This window comes from Nerophis lumbriciformis, linkage group LG10, assembly GCF_033978685.3.
Source record: "Nerophis lumbriciformis linkage group LG10, RoL_Nlum_v2.1, whole genome shotgun sequence".
NCBI lineage: Eukaryota > Metazoa > Chordata > Actinopteri > Syngnathiformes > Syngnathidae > Nerophis > Nerophis lumbriciformis.
In genome coordinates this window covers 41,893,047-41,913,167 of record NC_084557.2, presented here as the reverse complement: position 1 = coordinate 41,913,167, position 20,121 = coordinate 41,893,047, and the positions used below count along the sequence as shown (strand labels likewise).

General features: G+C 41.4%; 1 protein-coding gene across 1 annotated transcript in view; it reads right to left on the bottom strand.

The window, feature by feature from the left end:
- Nucleotides 1-20,121, bottom strand: part of LOC133612300 (A disintegrin and metalloproteinase with thrombospondin motifs 20) — a 516,880-nt gene that overhangs the window by 349,915 nt on the left and 146,844 nt on the right. The window contains exons 6-8 of the mRNA XM_061969586.2: nucleotides 17,093-17,217; nucleotides 16,987-17,027; nucleotides 13,056-13,161 (exon numbers count right to left, since the gene is read on the bottom strand). Coding sequence (XP_061825570.2) covers nucleotides 13,056-13,161; nucleotides 16,987-17,027; nucleotides 17,093-17,217 — 272 coding nt within the window. The remainder of the gene's footprint in view (nucleotides 1-13,055; nucleotides 13,162-16,986; nucleotides 17,028-17,092; nucleotides 17,218-20,121) is intronic.

Here is a 20,121-nt window from a genome sequence, read left to right as displayed (position 1 = left end):
AAAAATAGCTTTTAATAATGTATTCTGAAACAGTTTAAAATAATCAGAGAACTGACTAACACTGACCCTACACAACTATGTTGCACAATTAAATCTTTTTTTTTTTTAAAGCGAAAGAGGTAATTTCAACAGGTACAGCATCCTATGTCATATCTACATGTAATAAGATTTGTAACAAGGCAAACCGTTTGTAAATTGGTCGAATATCGAGCAAGTTATGGTAATTTAATTAGTACATGTACCATTGACATCAATGTAATGATTGAGGCTAGATGTCCAAGGTAAGCTGGCTACAACGTTGCTACGCTGGAGAATTATTGGTCATATGAAAAATGCTCACAGCCAATCAGAAAGAAGGGGCAGTCTAAGCATACCTGCCCCCAAAGTGCCAAAAAGAAACATGACAGCGTGAGGAGAGATGCCAGGAGTACACAGAGAGCGCGCAGAAAGGCGTCGCGCGCGCGCAGAAAGGCACCGCGCGCACGCAAAAAGGCAACGCGCGCGCGCAAAAAGGCAACGCGCGCGCGCAAAAGGGTGTCTCGCGCGCGCACGAAGTGGAGAATCAGCGCGCGATAACAGTTTTTATGCACTTGGATTTTTGGCACTAATGTGACGCCATAGAAATGCATCTGCTTTGAGTGTCGCAGGATATCCACACATTCTTGCCATCTCTGTCGTAGCATAGCTTTCGTCGGTAAAGTGTGCGGAACAAACGTCCAATTTCTTGCCACTTTCGCATCTTTGGGCCACTGGTGCAACTTGAATCCGTGTCCCTGTTCGTGTTGTTACACCCTCCGACAACACACCGACGAGGCATGATGTCTCCAAGGTACGGAAAACAGTCGAAAAAACGGAAAATAACAGAGCTGATTTGACTCGGTGTTTGAGAAAATGGCGGATTGCTTCCCGATGTGACGTCACGTTGTGATGTCACGAATAATAGAAAGGCGTTTAATTCGCCAAAATTCACCCATTTAGAGTTCGGAAATCGGTTAAAAAAATATATGGTCTTTTTTCTGCAACATCAAGGTATATATTGACGCTTACATAGGTCTGGTGATAATGTTCCCCTTTAAGTCGGGGTCCACGTTAATCAATTCATGGTAGATCAACCGTGAACCCAATCATCCATCAAACAGGCGGACCAAGAGAGATGGGTCTCGTTCAGAGGTGGGTAGTAACGCGCTACATTTACTCCGTTACATCTACTTGAGTAACGTTTGGGATAAATTGTACTTCTAAGAGTAGTTTTAATGCAACATACTTTTACTTTTACTTGAGTATATTCATAGTGAAGAAACGCTACTTTTACTCCGCTCCATTTATCTACATTCAGCTCGCTACTCGCTACTGATTTTTACCGGTCTGTTAATGCACGCTTTGTTTGTCAGACAGACCTTCAAAGTAGGATCTATCGCATGCCTGCATTTCACCAATCAAATACAGTCACTGGTGACGTTTGACTCCGTTTCACCAATCAAACAGAGCCAGGCGGTCACATGATTAACTGCACATAAAGTTTCAGCGGCAAACAACAACAAGCTTAAGCTTACATGAACTCAACGTCAAATTTGAGGAAGCACGTCGCGGTAAGTAACGTTAGTAGATATTTTGGCTGTCACCGTAGGCTGATGTTAGCTTCCCTGCTATGAATCACTGTCAAATGTACATCGTGTGGGGACATTTATTAACGCACTGCAGCCTCATAGACAGACAGACAGAGACACACACACACACACACACACACACACACACACACACGCACAGTCGCACACACACACACGCATGCATAGAAACACCAATCAGAAGTGCACAGTGTGTTCCCAGGTGCAGCTCACACCTATCGGTTTATGGTTTGCGTAAAGGCTAACTTGTTATTTTCCTTTGTAATCTCTGCCGACTGAGCCTATGGTGCTGTTAAGTTATTGTGGCTCAATTTGCCTTAATTTTTTTTATGTTAATGTATTATTATTTAAAATATATTATTGTTTTAGTTGCTTAAGAGATATTCCTGGCTCTGAATTTGCTCATTGCTATTTTTATGTTTTTGTTGCTGTCATCATTAAACGAACAGGTTACTCATCAGTTACTCAGTACTTTAGTAGTTTTTTCACAACATACTTTTTACTTTTACTCAAGTAAATATTTGGGTGACTACTCCTTACTTTTACTTGAGTAATAAATCTCTAAAGTAACAGTACTCTTACCTGAGTACAATTTATGGCTACTCTACCCACCTCTGGTCTCGGTTGGGTTAGCTCGAGTTCAAATGTGAATACAAAATCGACCAAGGACAAAGGCTATGTCTACACTTAGCCGGATAACCCCTTAAACGAATAATTATTTAGCCTAAGCCCTGTTTCAGCCACACTAAACTATCGTTTAAGGTCCCCCCTACTCGGACAATTTCTTAAGTAAGTGCGCCGGGTATTTCTTCAATCTCCGGCTCTTAGCTTTCTATGAACTCATTGATTATTTACAAACTGAGTTCGGAGAGGAAGTGACGCCAGAAAGACCGCGCCCCACACAGGAAGTGACGTCAGAAAGAACGCGCCACAGCCAGCTTCATAATAAAGCGGTGTCGTAACTCGGAGCTAACCACTGGAAATATGGAGGCGAGTCACCCAGACATGCCCGTGTTTCCCCTTTCTCGACATGTACAGACGCTTGAGGAAATCACGAATGAATACCTTAAGAGAAAGCCATTGCAGCTATTTGGGATACAACACTTCTCAGACGGCAAGAGAACTTTCCAATGTCCAGGTCAGCTGTGATTCTACCAGTGACGTGTGGTGAGGTTCATGGCTGGTGAGGCACTGACTTCATCACAGTCAGATTTACAAACATATGAACCCTAAAGAGTATCTTATTCACCATTTGATTGGCAGCAGTTAACGGGTTATGTTTAAAAGCTCATACCAGCATTTTTCCCTGCTTGGCACTCAGCATCAAGGGTTGGAATTGGGGGTTAAATCACCAAAAATTATTCCCGGGCGCGGCGCCGCCCACTGCTGCTGCCCACTGCTCCCCTCACCTCCCAGGGGGTGATCAAGGGATGGGTCAAAATGCAGAGGAAAAATTTCATTACACCTAGTGTGTGTGTGACAATCATTGGTACTTTAACTTAACTTTAACTTTACACATACAAACTGTAGCACACAAAAAAGCACATTTAATAAAAAAAACGTTACTATGGTCTTACCTTTACTTATAAATAAAGTCCATTCGCCGCTGTTGTGCTGGATTAATGAACCCCCTGACGGGTGTGTTATATCAACTAAAGCCCTCACTTAAACTTTCCACGTGCAAGATTGAATCTATTTAAAAAAGTGTAACCAAGGGTTTATAAATGTCGCCTATACTGTATGAAACTACAAAATAACAAACACGGAGGCTCCAGTTTACACGAGGACCACTTTATTTACCTTCTTTCAAAAACCTCCGCTCCACTACAACATGTCATCACTTCCGCTCTTGGCGCCTTCAAAATAAGAGCTCAAGGCATATACTGTATAACAGCGCATAACAGGAACTTAACATCACAAATAGGAAAGCCCATAAAAATAGGTTACAAAAGTTATTTAATAAGAAGCCAAAAAGTGCAAAAACAATAATGTTCGTGTTGGAGGAGTTGTGAATTAGATACACCTGCATTCTGCAGGTGTACCTAATGTTGTGGCCCTGCAGTCATTCACAACTCCTCCAACACGAACATTATTGTTTTTGTACTTTTTGGCTTCTTATGAAATAACTTTTTTAAATAGATTCAATCTTGCACGTGGAAAGTTTAAGTGTGGGCTTTAGTTGATATAACAATTCTACGGCGGGGGTGCAGGAGGCGGGATTACTGGAGCCTCAGCCAGTGCGTCTTTTGCAGCCGTTTTATGATCGCTCAGCACAAGAAATACGTTACACACATACAGTTGTTGACAAAATACACTGTACATTATATACCTCAGCTAACTAAACTATGGAAATGTATAATATAATTCAGATAGCAATACCATCCATTTTCTACCCCTTTTCCCTTTTGGGGTCGCGGGGGGCGCTGGAGCCTATCTCAGCTACAATCGGGCGGAAGGCGGCGTACACCCTGGACAAGTCGCCACCTCATCGCAGGGCCAGATAAGTTCAATTTAAAAAATTGCACACAAAGCAACACTGGAGGTGACTATGAATTACCGTATTTTTCGGACTATAAGTCGCAGTTTTTTTCATAGTTTGGCTGAGGGTGCGACTTATACTCAGGAGCGACTTATGTGTGAAAATATTAACACATTAGCGTAAAATATCAAATATTATTATTTAGCTCATTCACGTAAGAGACTAGACGTATAAGATTTCATGGGATTTAGCGATTAGGAGTGACAGATTGTTTGGTAAACGTATAGCATGTTCTATATGTTATAGTTATTTGAATGACTCTTACCATAATATGTTACGTTAACATACCAGGCACGTTCTCAGTTGGTTATTTATGCCTCATATAACGTACACTTATTCAGCCTGTTGTTCACTATTCTTTATTTATTTTAAATTGCCATTCAAATGTCTATTCTTGGTGTTGTCTTTTATCAAATAAATTTCCCCCAAAAATGCGACTTATACTCCAGTGCGACTTATATAAGTTTTTTTCCTTCTTTATAATGCATTTTCAGCCAGTGCGACTTATACTCCGGAGCGACTTATACTCCAAAAAATACGGTACGCATTTTCAGCGCATGCGTACTAGGTCGCGTTGCGCCGGCTGACGGTGGGGTGAGGTGGTCTTAAACGACCATTGTGCATTTGTGGACAAGGATAAGGTTAGGTGGGATTTACTCTGGATAACCTTAGCTGGTTTAGTGTAGAAGGGGCCAAAGCCTTGTGTGGAAATAATGATGATGAATCAATGAAATATGGGGTGAAAAAAGGTCACAATTTAAGAAGAATAAAGGGAAATATTACAGGGGTTAGTGCAGCCTCACAATACGAAGGTCCTGAGTAGTCCTGGGTTCAATCCCGGGCTTGGGATCTTTCTGTGTGGAGTTTGTGGGTTCCCTCCGGGTACTCCGGCTTCCTCCCACTTCCAAAAACATGCACCTGGGGATAGGTTGATTGGCAACACTAAATGGTCCCTAGTGTGTGAATGTGAGTGTGAATATTGTCTGTCTATCTGTGTTGGCCCTGTGATGAGGTGGCGACTTGTCCAGGGTGTACCCGGCCTTCCGCCCCAATGCAGCTGAGATAGGCTCCAACACCCCCCGCGACCCCGAAAGGGACAAGCAGTAGAAAATGGATGGATGGATGCATTACTAAGGGCCTGATCTACTAAGAAGAAGGCTGCAGCAGAAAAGGGTCCCCAGTCGTCTTGGACTCCATGCCACTGGACCCTGACCCGATTCCGTCAAGGATCGTGTGGTGACTGTCTGTGCACCAGTCTCCCCACGTTAAACTAAGTCACGCACAGGCATCCTCCATAAAGGGATACACCCCTACCAGGAGGATCGTCATACTCGTTCGAGTGACCGCCGATGATGATATCAGATTGTAGGTGGGTTTTTTTTTTTACCCTTCGCGTTCATCTTTCGCTGTGTTTGTTGCATTTTTGTTGCGTTTCGCTTGATTGTAAAATGTGTTGATGGAGAGGGGGTGTGACGTTCATATGTTGTCAATATTCAGTGTTTTATCGTTCATAGGTAATATTGTAAATCCCACATTCTTTATTTTCATGTACCATATTTTTCGGAGTATAAGTCGCACCTGCCGAAAATGCATGATAAAGAAGGAAAAAACATATATAAGTCGCACTGGAGCCCGGCCAAACTATGAAAAAAACTGTGACTTATAGTCCGAAAAATACGGTACATTCTGGGTGTCTCATTCAGTAAAAAAAATGTACATTCCATTACGTTTTTTAAGGCGGTCTGTCATAACTTTTTTAGCATTCAATCAGACATTATTGTGAGGTTTTGTATTAGTGTTCCTAAAAATACATATACCGGCCCCCAGACGCATTTTTTTTCTCTAAATTTAGCCCGCCCCGAGTCAAAATAATTGCCGAGGCCTGTTCTATACCAAACTCATCCAAACATGCCTTTTCATACCTTTCTTTGTGCACGGGATCACAAAAAGGCCTTCCTTCAAGTGTTACCACACAATTGTCCACAAAGTAGGGATGTCCCGATCCAGGTTTTTGCACTTCCGATCCGATACCGATATTGTTTTTGCATTTCCGATCCGATACCGACCGATACCGATACTGACCGATACTGGCCTATCCGAGCATGTATTAAAGTTTAAAGTTATTTAGCCTACTTAGTTGTCAGAATCATGTTGAAAAGGGTTTTAGTACTCTTGATAACAACTAGCCAGCTGAATTAGGGGAGTTTGAATAATACACAATGGTTGGTAACAAGAAACTGACCTGTTTATTCAAGGATAAACACAAAATAGACAAAATTATACATGACAAACAGAAATGGCATCATTGAACTAGGGCTTTTAATATTGCGATATTTTAAGGCCATATTGCGATACACAATATATATCTCGATATTTTGCCTTAGCCTTGAATGAACACTTGATGCATATAATCACAGCAGTATGATGATTCTATGTGTTTTGATTGATTGATTGAGACTTTTATTAGTAGGTTGCACAGTGAAGTACATATTCCGTACAATTGACCACTAAATGGTAACACCCGAAAAAGGTTTTCAACTTGTTTAAGTCGGGGTCCACTTAAATTGATTCATGATACAGATATATACTATCAGATATATACTATCATCATAATACAGTCATCACACAAGATAATCACATTGAATTATTTACATTATTTATAATCCAGGGTGTGAAGGGGGGCGCCGGATGTAAGTGTCAAAAAGACAGCCAAAAGAGTTTGATATGAGAATAAATCTAAAGTTAAAATATAGGGTAGAAATGCACCCATTTGCAGGAAATGTAGTCTTGATTTTCAAAATGTTCTTTCAAGGCTTGCATGCCTACATTAAAACATTCTTCTTCATACTCCATTAATATATGCTACTTTTAAACTTTCATGCAGAGAAGGAAATCACAACCAAAAAAATCACTAATTTTTTCATATTGTGTTGATGTGGAAATTTTTGCCTCGGCATTTTGATGGTGTGGACGTGTGGCACCGAACGGAGATAAGCGTCTCGACAGACATTACAATATTTGAACAATGATGACGAAAACTGTTTTCTCTGTCGTGTCCGTGTGTCGAAAATTGTTATGAGCTGATTTTTTCATTTGATTTTGTGCGTGGCATAGATTTGCCGTGCGCAGAGGACGCTTAAACAGTGTGCAATTGCACAGGCGAGCACCTTAGAGGGAGCGTTGCTCGCACGGCTGCGCTAGCATCACAGCTAACGTTAGCCATGCTGCTACCTCTCTGCTCGGGGAGGACGTATACGTATGCGACGTATGACGTGACAGTATGTGACGTATGTAAGAAGGTGCGCTTGCTGTCTGTGAGAGGGAGACACAGGAAAGAGTGAGAAGAGCCTGTCGTGTAATGCCAGCAGCTAAAAGCAACTGCGTGAGAATTGTGGATGTGTTGAAGGTGTGCTGGAAAATGCGGAACGGAAATTACGGAGCAGCAGAAAAGTGGAATGTATTATTTAAATCGGTGCGTTGGAAAACACGGACCGGAGTTTTTTTTTTAAACTGGATCTGGATCGGCATTTTCCCATGCCTTGCCGATACGCAATTTTTGGCAAATATCGGCAGCCGATCCAATCCAAATATCGGATCGGGACATCCCTACCACAAAGTCTTGCTAACTGAACTGGTCCACACCCTGGTTAAATGGAAGTGCATAGTTCAGACAACCACCATCATCACAATCATCCAAGAAAATCCATCCATCCAATTCCTACCGCTTGTCCCTCTCGGGGTCAGCAGCACACAATACAATCTAATCAGTCCTTTAGACTTCTAAAAACAAACGACCACACAATCATTGAGCGACCATAAATCCATCCTATCCAATTCCACTTCATTGATAAGGATGTGTCTTTTGTCTATATTGTCTATATATAATCCATGACATTTGACCCCAACCCCTAATTAAGATAGAATGTCAGCAACTCGAGCCCCCGTACACCCTAAAGATGCGTACTGACTGCTATCTGAGAATGGGGCCTCCAATCCATTAGTCTAAACGGCTCTTTAATCCGCCATGCTGTGGAGTGGCTGCCACTACCTGACACTGGCTTTCCCAGGCTCGCTAAACACTCATGCCTGTGAATGCGCCGATTAAACACGCCGAGAGGCCCGAGCCAACTGGCCCGACAGCTGCGGGAGCTCTAGCGTAAACAGATCGGCAGGGAAACAAGGCCCTTGAGTTCTGGACTATGTTGTCTTCGCAATACTAGGTTAAATTCCTTAACTCTTCTACTCACTAACTCCGCGTGTTATCCCGTATGATTTGCATCCTAAAGCCAAGAAAACAGAGGTATTGATTATCGGTCCTGCTAGATCGGGGTCAGCAACCCGTGGCTCCCTGGACCTCTTTCAGAGATGTGTGAAAATGGAAAAAGATGAAGAAAAAATATATTTTTTCATTTTAATATATTTTCTGTAGGAGAACAAACATAACACAAACTTCCCTAATCGTTACAAATCCCACTGTTTATGTTACACATGCTTCACCGATGAGAGTATTTGGCAAGCACCATGTTGTCCTACTAATTCATCGATCCTTGAACTCATCGTAGTTTGTTTACATGTACAACTTTCTCCGATGCTGCCACAGAAAGACGCGTTTTATGCCATTCCTTCTTTGTCTCATTTTGTCCACCAAATGTTTTACGCTGTGCGGGAATCCACAAAGGTGAGCTTTTGGGGTTTTATTGATTATCTGGAGTGTTAATCAGGCATATTTGGTCAATCCATGACTGCAAGCTAATCAATGGCAACATGCTATTTAGGCTAGCTGTATGCACCTATTGCATCATTATACCTCGTTTGTCGGTATATTTGAGCTCATTTAATTTCCGCATGTCCTCTGTGTATTTAATTTATATTTGCATGTCTCATGACAAATTATCTGTATGTAATATTGGCTGCATTTCTGATAGTTGTTAGTGCGTCATGTTGTTCCAGACCACAGCAAACGCTACCCAGCTTGCAAAGATTATAATAAATCCATTAGAAGAAGACAGCTGTATTTCCTTAAACTTGGACACACACATCTATACCTTCAGCCATTCTGAGCCAGTAATTTCCAGAAGTTATCTCATCCTGTGAGAAGCCTCCATTTTACTAATGATTTCCAACATTTCAAAAATGTGTAGAATAAAAATTAAATTAAATTTCTGTTAACAAAGACTTGCGTCAGCCTCTGATAGCAGGCTAATATAGCTAATATAGACAATTCATCATGTGTTGCCTTCATTATAACACTTATATAAGGCATTATGAAGCCTAAAATACCACAACGGAGACCCCCGGACTGTTGAACAACTTAAGCTGTACATCAAGCAAGAATGGGAAAGAATACCGCCTGAGAAGCTTAAAAAATGTGTCTCCTCAGTTCCCAAACGTTTACTGAGTGTTGTTAAAAGGAAAGGCCATGTAACACAGTGGTGAACATGCCCTTTCCCAATTACTTTGGCACGTGTTGCAGCCATGAAATTCTAAGTTAATTATTATTTAAAAAAAAAAAAAGTTTATGAGTTTGAACATGTCAGTGCACAATAACACTGTTTGGAGACACAAAGTCATTGGAGACAAACGCAACTCAGTATTAAAGCTACAGACACACCAAAGCAGCATGTTCCCAATAGGGATTACCGAAAAGAACTCGCTTGGTAGAGCGGCAACTTGAGGGTTTCAGGTTCAATCCCTAGTCCTAGTCACTGCTGATGTGTCCTTGGGCAAGACACTTTACCCACCTGCTCCCAGTTTCACCCACACTGGTTTAGATAAAGGGTTTCACTATGTAAAGCACTTTGAGGCGCTAGAGAAAAGGGCTATGTAATATATACAGTCGCGATCAAAAGTTGACATACACTTGTAAAGAACATAATGTCATGGCTGTCTTGAGTTTCCAATCATTTCTACAACTCTTATTTTTTTGTGATAGAGTGATTGGAGCACATACTTGTTGGTCACAAAAAACATTCATGAAGTTTGATTCTTTTGTGAATTTATTATGGGTCTACTGAAAATGTGAGAAAATCTGCTGGGTCAAAAGTATACATACAGCAATGTTAATATTTGCTTACATTTTTGTTTCATCTGAAAAGAACAGAACTTTCCTCCAGAAGGTCTTATCTTTGTCCATGTGATGTCAGATGAAACAAAAATTGAGCTGTTTGGCCACAATACCCAGGAACACCATCCCTACCGTCAAGCATGGTGGTGGTAGTATTATGCTCTGGGCCTGTTTTGCTGCCAATGGAACTGGTGCTTTACAGAGAGTAAATGGGACAATAACAAAGGAGGATTACCTCCAAATTCTTCTGGACAACCTAAAATCATCAGCCCGGAGGTTGGGTCTTGGGCGCAGTTGGGTGTTCCAACAGGACAATGAACCCAAACACACGTCAAAAGTGGTAGAGGAATGGCTAAATCAGGCTAGAATGAAGGTTTTAGACTGGCCTTCCCAAAGTCCGGACTTAAACTCCACTGAGAACATGTGGACAATGCTGAAGAAACAAGTCCATGTCAGAAAACCAACACATTTAGCTGAACTGCACCAATTTTGTCAAGAGGAGTGGTAAAAAATTCAAGCAGAAGCTTGTGGATGGCTACCAAAAGTGCCTTATTGCAGTGAAACTTGCCAAGGGACATGTAAGCAAATATTAACATTGCTGTATGTATACTTTTGACCCAGCACATTTGCGCACATTTTCAGTAGACCCATAATAAATTCATAAAATAAACAAACTTCGTTAGAGATGTCTGATAATGGCTTTTTTTTTTCGATATCCGATATTCCGATATTGCCCAACTCTTAATTACCGATTCCGATATCAACCGATACCGATATATACAGTCGTGGAATTAACACATTATTATGCCTAATTCTGTTGTGATGCTCCGCTGGATGCATTAAACAATGTAACAAGGTTTTCCAAAATAAATCAACTCAAGTTATGGAAAAAAGTGCCAACATGGCACTGCTGTATTTATTATTGAAGTCACAAAGTGCATTATTTTTTTTAACATGCCTCAAAACAGCAGCTTGGAATTTGGGACATGCTCTCCCTGAGATAATCCTGATACCCACTACAACTATGGGAAATACTATACTTTGGCTTAAACAAAGTGCATTCTTTTTTTAAAACATGCCTCAAAACAACAGCTACAAAAACAATGAAGGCACACAGATTCTGTCCAGAGTATACGAGAGTAATAAAGTAACAAATAACATAGTCCTCATTTAGTGCAAGATAGCCTGGTATACTCTATAACAGGAAATTATATAAACTGGGCTCACATCCATCTTCCGCTTGTATTTATCATGTATCTCCTTATGATTCTTGAAAAGGTGGTAGATCAAATTGCTCGTATTAAAGGAAGACGTCTTGGTTCCTCCTCGCATTACCAACTTATTGCAGTCATTGCAAATTGCCAGTTTTTTATCCGTCAGACACACTTTAAAATAATCTCAAACCATAGACATGGTGTCGTTAGTCACCGAGCGAGCTCGCTTGTTAACCACGGCTACAGCACCGGCAACAACACACACTTGTTCTTGTTATGCTGCGCTCGCGGCGGTTTGGTGAGGTCATCAAGCGTCGCCAGTAAACCTCTCATGCTGCAGTCGTCAACTCCTGTGTTGTGTGTGGGGAGAGGGGGGAAGGGAGGGGTTGCTGACTGGGAGACGCAATTGCTCTGTACTGCTCCCTACGTCCGTGTTTTACCGGATATGTACCGTTTTAAAAAGTCATTCATTTTACTTTTTGAAACCGATACCGATAATTTCCGATATTACATTTTAAGCATTTATCGGACATCTCTAAACTGCATGATTGTTTTTTGTGACCAACAAGTATGTGCTTCAATCACTCTATCACAAAGAAATAAGAGTTGTAGAAATTCATGGAAACTCAAGACAGCCATGACATTATGTTCTTTACAAGTGTATGTCAACTTTTGATCGCGACTGTGTATGTCTACATTTCGACATCAAGGCTGGATTTTGGCACTTTCGTGACACTATGGTGGTGTATAAAATTGTGAAAAATACCATACTATTGGTCGTCTAAGGCAGTGGTTCTTAACCTGGGTTCGATCGAACCCTAGGGGTTCGGTGAGTCGGCCTCAGGGGTTCGGCAGAGCCTCCGCCGCGGAGGTCAAGACACGCCCGACTCATCGTGTAAATAAAAACTTCTCCCTGTCGTCGTATTATGGATACCCCCAAACAATGTTCCCTATAATTTTCCACATGCGTGAGCAAACGCAAAAACTCCTTGAGCACATTTGAGCGACGTCAGACCTGCAGCACACCTGTCCCAAACCTGACTAAATAACAAGTTCAATGTTTTATTATTGTAATCAAATGACAGCAGTCATTTCCATGAGATTATTTTCTAATGTAAGTGTTTTGGCCCACTTACAATGACTATAACATATTGTTTTTCATGAGCTGTGTACTTGTATTATATGTCTGGGTGGAGGTCCTACTTTGGAAATAATGTGTACCCCTTTCAGATATCGCATTTAGTTCCCACTAAAACATTCACATGTTGCACAATGAGATGTAAACATGGGATCATGTGTACATTCCTGCAACTTTCTGTTTGTAAAATATACCTTTATTAGTATTTCTTTAATATAATAACATCGTTTTATGATTACAATTCGGGTTCGGTGAATGCGGATATGAAACCGTTGGGGTTTGGTACCTCCAACAAGGTTAAGAAGCACTGTCCTAAGGTAATTTCATCAACTCTTTGGGACAACCATGGGGTTAACTTCCCGAGCCTCTGGCACATAATTAAAAAGTTCCTTTTAATATGTTTTGCACCTGCGGCACTCTTGATAAGAAGGCTTTTGTTGGCAGCGGTCCGTGTTCATATACGTGTGCGACTTACACGTGGCCCAGCTCGTGAGCGATGGTGAAGGAGGCACTAATTCCGTTTTCTTCGCTGATGGAACAACTGCGGTACTGGTCGCACATGGTCCCCAGTTCTGCAAGCCCTGTAGAGAGACACACAAACGCTCACACACTAAGACATAACATACATGGCATGCTGCTATTTGGGGGTAAACCGGCTCTGCTTATAGTTGATGAAACGGTTTCTTCCATTAAGAGAGATTAGCGGAGCAGCAGGCTCCCTCCCTCCTCCTGCTCTACACTGCAAAAACTGAAATCTAAGTAAGATTAAATATCTAAAATAAGGGTGATATTTGCTTATTTTCTGTCTGATAAGATAATTATTCTCACTAAGCAGATTTTATGTTAGAGTGTTTTACTTGTTTTAAGTGTTTTGGTCCTGAATGATCTCAGTAAGATATTACAGCTTGTTGCTGAGATGTGATGACCTATATTGAGTGAAACATGCTTGAAACTATTTTTGTTCAAATGTCCAAAACACACCCAGCAATGGTGCACAGGAAGGCGGGGAAGAAGAGGGGAAAAGGCGGCCAAAATGGTCAAAAGTCCCATTTTTGTCCAAACTACCTCCCCGGGTTCCAGTCCCACGAGTCCCGCCGCCGGCCGCACAAGTCCCAGGATGCAAAAATTGTCCAAAACGCACCCAGCAAAGTCCCACGGGAAGTGGGGGAGAAAAGTGAGAAAAGTCGTCAAAAGTCCCCAAAAATGTTCAAAATACCTACCCTGGTTCGAGTCCCACAAGTCCCGCAGCCGGCCGCGCAAGTCCGGGATGCCAAGAATGTCCATAACACACCCAGCCGAGTCCCACGGGGAGGGGGGATAAAAGTTGGAAAAGTCGGCAAAAGTCCCCAAAAATGTTCAAAATACCTACCCAGGTTCGAGTCCCACATGGAGTGCCACAAGTCTTAAGATTGTGGCACTCGAACCCGGGTGTGATTTTTGAACATTTTACCCACTTTTGTCACTTTTCTCCCCGCCTTTCCGTAGGACTTTGCTCGGCGCGTTTCGGACATTCTGGTCATCCCGGCCGGTGGCGGGACTTGTGGGACTCGAACCTGGGTAGGTATTTTGAACATTTTTGGGACTTTTATCGACTTTTCCATCTTTTATCCCTCCCCTCCTCACCGTGGGACTCAAGTGGGTGTGTTATGGAAATTTTGGGCATCCCGGGACTTGCGCGGCCATACATAAGATTTTATGTTCCAGTCCCACGAGTCCCGCCGCCAGCCGCACAAGTCTGGGGATGGAAAAAATGTCCAAAACGCACCCAGCAAAGTCCCACGGGAAGTGGGGGAGAAAAGTGAGAAAAGTCGTCAAAAGTCCCCAAAAATGTTCAAAATACCTACCCAGGTTCGAGTCCCACATGGAGTGCCACAAGTCTTAAGATTGTGGCACTCGAACCCGGGTGTGATTTTTGAACATTTTACAGACTTTTCTTACTTTTCTCCCCGCCCTCCCGTGAGACTTTGCTCGGCGCGTTTTGGACATTGTGGGCATCCCGGCCAGTGGCGGGACTTGTGGGACTCGAACCTGGGTAGGTATTTAGAAAATTTTGGGGACATTTGCCGACTTTTCCAACTTTTATCCCTCCCCCCTCCCCGTGGGACTCGGCTGGATGTGTTATGGACATTTTGGGCATCCCGGGACTTGCGTGGCCATACATAGGATTTTATGTTAGAGTGTTTTACTTGTTTTAAGTGTTTTGGTCCTAAATAAGGGGTCGGCAACCCAAAATGTTGAAAGAGCCATATTGGACCAAAAGTACAAAAACAAAGCTGTCTGGAGCCGCAAAAAAATTAAAAGCCATTACATACAGATAGTGTGTCATGAGATATAAATTGAATTAAAATGACTTAAAGGAAACTAAAGGACCTCAAATATAGCTACAAACGAGGCATAATGATGCAATATGTACATATAGCTAGCCTAAATAGCATGTTAGCATCGATTAGCTTGCAGTCATCCAGTGACCAAATATGTCTGATTAGCACTCCACACAAGTCAATAACATCAACAAAACTCACCTTTGTGCATTCATGCACGTTAAAAGTTTGGTGGGGAAAATGTGACAGAAAAAGAAGTGGCATAAAACACGTCCTCGAAAGTCGGAGAAAGTTGTACATGTAAACAAACTATGGTGAGTTCAAGGACCGCCAAAATTAGTAGGACAAAATGGCGCTCACCAAAAACTCGAATCAGTGAAGCATGTTTAATATAAACAGAGTGCTTTGTAACAATTAGGGAGGTTTGCGTCATGTTTGTCCTCCTACGGAAACTATATTAAAACAAAAAATATATTTTTTCCCCTCATCTTTTTCATGCATTTTTGAAAAAGCTCCAGAGAGCCACTAGGGCGGCGCTAAATAGAGCAGTGTTTTTCAACCTTTTTTGAGCCAAGGCACATTTTCTTCATCGAATAAATGCGGAGGCACACCACCAGCAGAAATCATTAAAAAATGAAACTCAGCAGTCAATATTGACAATAAAAAGTTGTTGTCGCAATTGTTGGATATGACTTTAAAGCAGAACCAAGCATGCATCACTATAGCTCTTGTCTCAAAGTAGGTGTACTGTCACCACCTGTCACATCACACCCTGACTTATTTGGACTTTTTTGCTGTTTTCCTGTGTGTAGTGTTTTAGTTCTTGTCTTGCCCTCTTATTTTGGTGGCTTTTTCTCTTTATTTGGTATTTTCCTGTAGCAGTTTCATGTCTTCCTTTGAGCGATATTTCCCGCATCGACTTTGTTTTAGCAATCAAGGATATTTCAGTTGTTTTTATCCTTCTTTGTGGGGACGTTGTCGATTGTCATGTCATGTTCGGATGTACTTTGTGGACGCCGTCTCTGCTCCACAGTAAGTCTTTGCTGTCGTCCAGCATTCTGTTTTTGTTTACTTTGTAGCCAGTTCGGTTTTAGTTTCGTTCTGCATAGCCTTCCCTAAGCTTCAATGCCTTTTCTTAGGGGCACTCACCTTTTGTTTATTTTTGGTTTAAGCATTAGACACCTTTTTACCTGCACGCTGCCTCCAGCTGTTTCCGACATCTACAAAGCAATTAGCTACCTGCTGCCACCTACTGATATGGAAGAGTATAACGTGGTAAGTCTGCCGATCTCCAGAGAGCACAGACACTCAACAACAACGCATTATTAGCGGATTATAATTACTGGTTTGCAAAAAATATTTTTAACCCAAATAGGTGAAATTAGATAATCTCCCACGGCACACCAGACTGTATCTCACGACACTACTAGTGTGCCGCGGCACAGTGGTTGAAAAACACTTCTCTAGAGGTTGCCGACCCCCGTCCTAAATGATCTCAGTAAGATATTACAGCTTGTTGCTGAGATTTGATGACCTATATTGAGTAAAACATGCTTGAAACTAGAATATCAACTGTTGCAAAGCTGTGTCATCAACACTCACAAGTATAAAACTACTTTTTTAAAGTAATAATTTCTTATTTCAAGCATGAAAAAAAAAATCATGACTTTGACACAATTATGTTTCATATTAAAACAGATAAAAGCCAAATGGACTATGCTGTTTTATTTTCACTGAAGCAATAGAAAATACGTACTCATATAGTAGTACAGTTGTTATTAGTGAGAATATACTTATTTTAAGGTATTTTTGGGTTCATTGAAGTTAACAAATTTTGCTTGTTTTGGAAAGTCTTGACAAGCCTTTTTTTTTTGTTCTATTGGCAGATAATTTTGCTTAGTTCAAATAAAATACCCCTCATTTTTGTATTATTTTTTCTTGTTTTTGAACACTGACATTTTGCAGTGTACCACTCTGATCAGTCACTATAATATTATTAGCTGCCATCTTGCCCTAGACTTATTACTGCAGTGTTTATGAGCTAGGGGCGGGAAGTTCATTGGTAAAAAAAAAAAAAAGTCTTACCGAGCGTGTCACACTTGTCTTTTGCACGGCAGATATCTTCCCTGAAGAACACAAACATATGTATGAATGTATGTTGTTGTTGTTGTTCCCTCGGAGGTAAATGCACCTGGTGATGAGGAGGGCGGTGTCATGGTGAGAAGGGTGGCTGTCATCCTGGATGTTTTGCTTCTGCTGCCATGTGCAGAAGTTGTGCAGAGTGGTGGCAGCATTGAAACTCACCGTAGGACCTTGCTGTTATTGGAGGGAAACACCCACGTTAGGCTTGTCAAGTATCATCTACAAAAGCCAAAACCAGTGAAGTTGGCACGTTGTGTAAATGGTAAATAAAAACAGAATACAATGATTTGCAAATCCTTTTCAACTTATATTCAATTGAATAGACTGTAAAAACAACAAACTTAACGTTCAAACTGGTAAATTGTGTTATTTTTTTGCAAATATTAGCTCATTTGGAATTTGACGCCTGCAACATGTTTCAAAAAAGCTGGCACAAGTGGCAAAAAAGACTGAGAAAGTTGAGGAATGCTCATCAAACACTTATTTGGAACATCCCACAGGTGAACAGGCTAATTGGGAACAGGTGGGTGCCATGATTGGGTATGAAAGCAGATTAAATGGGGCGAGGATCACCACTTTGTGAACAAATGCGTCCGCAAATTGTCCAACACTTTAAACAGCAACATTTCTCAACAAGCTATTGCAAGGAATTTAGGGATTTCACCATCTACGGTCCGTAACATCATCAAAAGGTTCAGAGAATCTGGAGAAATCACTGCACGTAAGCGGCAATGCCCGTGACCTTCAATCCCTCAGGCGGTACTGAATCAACAAGCGACATCAGTGTGTAAAGGATATCACCACGTGGGCTCAGGAACATTTCAGAAAACCACTGTCAGTAACTACAGTTGGTCTCTACATTTGTAAGTGCAAGTTAAAACTCTACTAAGCAAAGCCAAAGCCATTTATCAACAACACCCAGAAACGCTTTGCTTTGTTCGAGCTCATCTAAAATGGACTGATGCAAAGTGGAAAAGTGTTCCGTGGTCTGACGAGTCCATATTTCAAATTGTTTTTGGAAATCTGTGGATGTCGTGTCTTACAGACCAAAGAGGAAAAGAACCATCCGGATTGTTATAGGCGCAAAGTTCAAAAACCAGCATCTGTGATGGTAAGGGGGTGTATTAGTGCCCAAGGCATGGGTAACTTACACATCTGTGAAGGCACCATTAATGCTGAAAGGTACATACAGGTTTTGGAGCAACATATGTTGCTATCCAAGCAATGTCTTTTTAATGGACGCCCCTGCTTATTTCAGCAAGACAATGCCAAGCCACGTGTTACAACAGCGTGGCTTCGTAGTAAAAGAGTGCAAGTACTAGACTGGCCTGCCTGTAGTCCAGACCTGTCTCCCATTGAAAATTTGTGGCGCATTACGAAGCCTAAAATACCACAACGGAGACCCCCGGACTGTTGAACAACTTAAGCTGTACATCAAGCAAGAATGGGAAAGAATTCCACCTGAAAAGCTTCAAAAATGTGTCTCCTCAGTTCCCAAACGTTTACTGAGTGTTGTTAAAAGGAAAGGCCATGTAACACAGTGGTAAAAATGCTCCTGTGCCAACTTTTATGCAATGTGTTGCTGCCATTAAATTCTAAGTTAATGATTATTTGCAAAAAATTAAGTTTCTCAGTTCGAACATTAAATATCTTGTCTTTGCAGTCTATTCAATTGAATATAAGTTGGAAAGGATTTGCAAATCATTGTATTCTGTTTTTATCTACCATTTACACAACGTGCCAACTTCACTGGTTTTGGGTTTTGTATTTGACAAGAAAGCTCTGCCCGTTTTTCAAGATATACTGTAAAACCTCTGGTCAAAGATCCTTTATATGATGGGGATGCCAAGATCCTCTATACGACAGGAGCCAGTGCAAAACCACTAGTCAAAGATCATCTTTGTGACAGGAAAGCAGTACAGTCGAACCTCGATTTACGAACCCCTAAACTCGCAAACTTTTCAATTTACAAACTTTTAGATCGAGCCAAATGTGCCTCTGTGTACAAACACTTCATTCATTCATTTTGTGTTCCGCCTGCAAGCAACAAGCATGTGTGCCTTTTTTTCTCCGTTATTTCGCCTTTGACTAATAATAATAATAACAAGCGGTAGAAAATGGATGGATGGATGGATGGATTTTATTTGTAAAAAGCACTTTACATTGAGTAAACAACCTCAAAGTGCTACAGTGTATTAAAAAAAATAAAAATATAATACAAAATAAATAAATAAATAAAAACTACAACAGCCAAATAGCTAAAACTAGTATGCATATATCTAAAAAAAGGCTTTTTTTTTATTTTTATTTTTTTTAAAGAAGGGTTTTTAAGCCTTTTTTTAAAGCATCCACAGTCTGTGGTGCCCTCAGGTGGTCAGGGAAAGCGTTCCACATACTGGGAGCGGCGGAGCAGAAAGCTCGGTCTCCCATAGTTCGTAGCTTTGTCCTCGAAGGTTGGAGGAGGTTAGCCTGTCCGGAGCGGAGGTGTCGTGTGGAGGATTTGGGGGTGAGTAGTTCTTTGAGGTAGACTGGGGCATTTCCATGGAGGCACTGGTGGGTTAGTAGGGAGACTTTGAATTAAATCCTGAGTGGAACAGGAAGCCAGTGAAGGGATTTGAGAGTTGGTGTGATATGGTCATATTTCCGCACTCTCATCAGGATCCGAGCAGCACTATTCTGTATGTATTGCAGCTTCTGGATGTTCTTGCTGGAGATCCCCACAAGAAGTGCGTTGCAGTTTGGACCATTTTGCCAAGTCAATATGAGTCCCAAAACCTCAACAGACCAGCGTGGAAAAAAGGAGGGTGTGGAGTTAAAATTATTTTTAAATAAATAAATATTTGCCAGGAGTACATTAGTGGTGCTCACAAGTATGGGGGAATGTGTACTACACAAGGTCGTAATTGTGATGAGACCAGGCTTTTCTGGAAAATGATGCCAGAGCAGACTTATGTCACAGGGAGGATTTGATTGATTGAAACTTTCATTAGTAGATTACACAGTACAGTACATATTCCGTACAATTGACCACTAAATGGTAACACTCGAATACGTTTTTCAACTTGTTGAAGTCGGGGG